The following is a 1,819-nucleotide window of genomic DNA, read 5'->3' on the forward strand; positions in this document are numbered from 1 at the left end:
AAGGTGCTGCTACTCCGCGACCAGGCCACGCTCTTCGTGTGCGGCTCCAACGCCTTCAACCCGGTGTGCGCCAACTACAGCGTGAGTGCCCGTCCTGCCCACCCGGGTCCCGCCGCTGGGCCTGGGCTGCCCGCCTCCCACTGGCCACGCGAGAGGCCGCGTCACCTCCTGCAGGAGGCTGGCTGGGTGTGCCCTCCCCGCCCTGCGCCCAAGAGGGGTCAGTGGCTTCCAGGGATCAGGAAGACCGCAGCCAGCCACGCTACCGGCCGGTCAGTCCTATAACTAGGATGGACTCTCGGACCCATTTACAGACCGGCCCCATCCGTGGAGGCCCAGAGACGTGAACAGCCGAGGTTACCCAGCAGTCCAGGGCGGAGCCAAGATGCCCCGGGGGTGGGGGCCGGGGGCGCCAGGCGTGGAGGGAGCTGTCGCTCACACCCCGTTTCCCCTGCAGACAGACACGCTGCGGCCGATCGGGGACACCATCAGCGGCATGGCCCGCTGCCCCTACGACCCCAAGCACGCCAACGTCGCCCTGTTCTCAGGTGAGTGTCTCCCGCCTCTGGCCCTCCGCTCAGCCCGGAGCACCGCCGGGCGTTTTCCCCTCCGGAGTCTGGGTCGTTTGGCAGGCAGCGGGGTGACCATTTGTCCAGCTGTGAAATGGGCAGAATCTCAGCCGGCTTTGGGGCTTCGGCAGGGACAGGCGCCAGCAAGGGTCAGGACTGGATGGAACCAGGGCTCAGCCTAGAGGCCCGGGCTCCGCCAGGCTCGGGGCTCAGTCCTGGGACTGAGTTTGGACTCACTCAGCCCCTCCCCCGCCTCTACCACCTCGTACCTCCACCGCCCCCCACCCTCCCCATCCAGACGGGATGCTCTTCACAGCCACTGTCACCGACTTCCTAGCCATCGACGCTGTCATCTACCGCAGCCTCGGGGACCGGCCCACCCTGCGCACCGTGAAACACGACTCCAAGTGGTTCAAAGGTGAAGCCCAGAAGGGCAGTGGGTGCGGGCCTGGCAGGGCTGACCTTCATCAGATCCCCCCACTAGAATAAAAGTCTCAGGGGCCGCTCAGGAGAGGACTTCCATCTCATCTTTGGAATCTGTTGGCCCTTTGAAGATAAAGCTAGAGGAACAATTTCAGTGGGATCTGAAGTAGAACCCGCTGGAAGTGGGTGGCTTAGCATCCCGAAATGGAACCACAGGAGGAATATAGCAGGGCTGAGCTTTTCAACACACGAGGGAGGAAAGTAACAAAAAATAGTCGATGCCGCTGTCTGTGGGGAGTAGACGCTGTGATTTCAGGCTTCTGACAGCCCTTTTCCAGCAAAAGAAAACCAAAAAAAAAAAACTTTGAGTCTGTTTTGTTTACCCTGCGGAGTCAGCCTAGGTCCCCCCTTCACCATAAAAGCTGATGAGTTCTCAGCCCCAGAAACTCCCTTGTCATGTCAGGGGCTGGGCTCTGACCCCCCCACCCCTCTGCAGAGCCCTATTTCGTCCACGCCGTGGAGTGGGGCAGCCATGTCTATTTCTTCTTCCGGGAGATCGCCATGGAGTTTAACTACTTGGAGAAGGTAAGGCCTGGTGTCCCCCGGAGAGGCCCGTGCCACCGGGCGTGACCCTGGGAAGTGGGGGCGGAGGTGGATTCACACGTCTCCACCTGGGGCCAGAGGGTCCCGCCTTCCACCTCTGGTCCCGGGGGGCTCCCCTCCAGCCAGGTCCAGGCCCCGAGGCGGAAGTCATGGGTGGGAGCCTTGGTGCCCACGGCCCTGGCCAGGGCCTGAGCTGGAAGTCACATCCACCCCTGGGGCCGTGGCTG

General features: G+C 63.0%; 1 protein-coding gene across 1 annotated transcript in view; it reads left to right on the forward strand.

Annotated features, from left to right (window-relative positions):
- Window positions 1–3: 3 nt before the first annotated feature.
- The window catches only part of LOC103250175 (semaphorin-6B), a gene marked incomplete at both ends in the record, with an annotated part of 6,489 nt that continues 4,673 nt past the window's right edge, over window positions 4–1,819 (forward strand). The window contains 4 exons of the mRNA XM_021707890.1: window positions 4–81; window positions 455–545; window positions 865–984; window positions 1,486–1,574. Coding sequence (XP_021563565.1) covers window positions 4–81; window positions 455–545; window positions 865–984; window positions 1,486–1,574 — 378 coding nt within the window. The remainder of the gene's footprint in view (window positions 82–454; window positions 546–864; window positions 985–1,485; window positions 1,575–1,819) is intronic.

This window comes from Carlito syrichta, unplaced genomic scaffold, assembly GCF_000164805.1.
Source record: "Carlito syrichta isolate Samal-C Ts95f unplaced genomic scaffold, Tarsius_syrichta-2.0.1 Scaffold126622, whole genome shotgun sequence".
Lineage (NCBI taxonomy): Eukaryota > Metazoa > Chordata > Mammalia > Primates > Tarsiidae > Carlito > Carlito syrichta.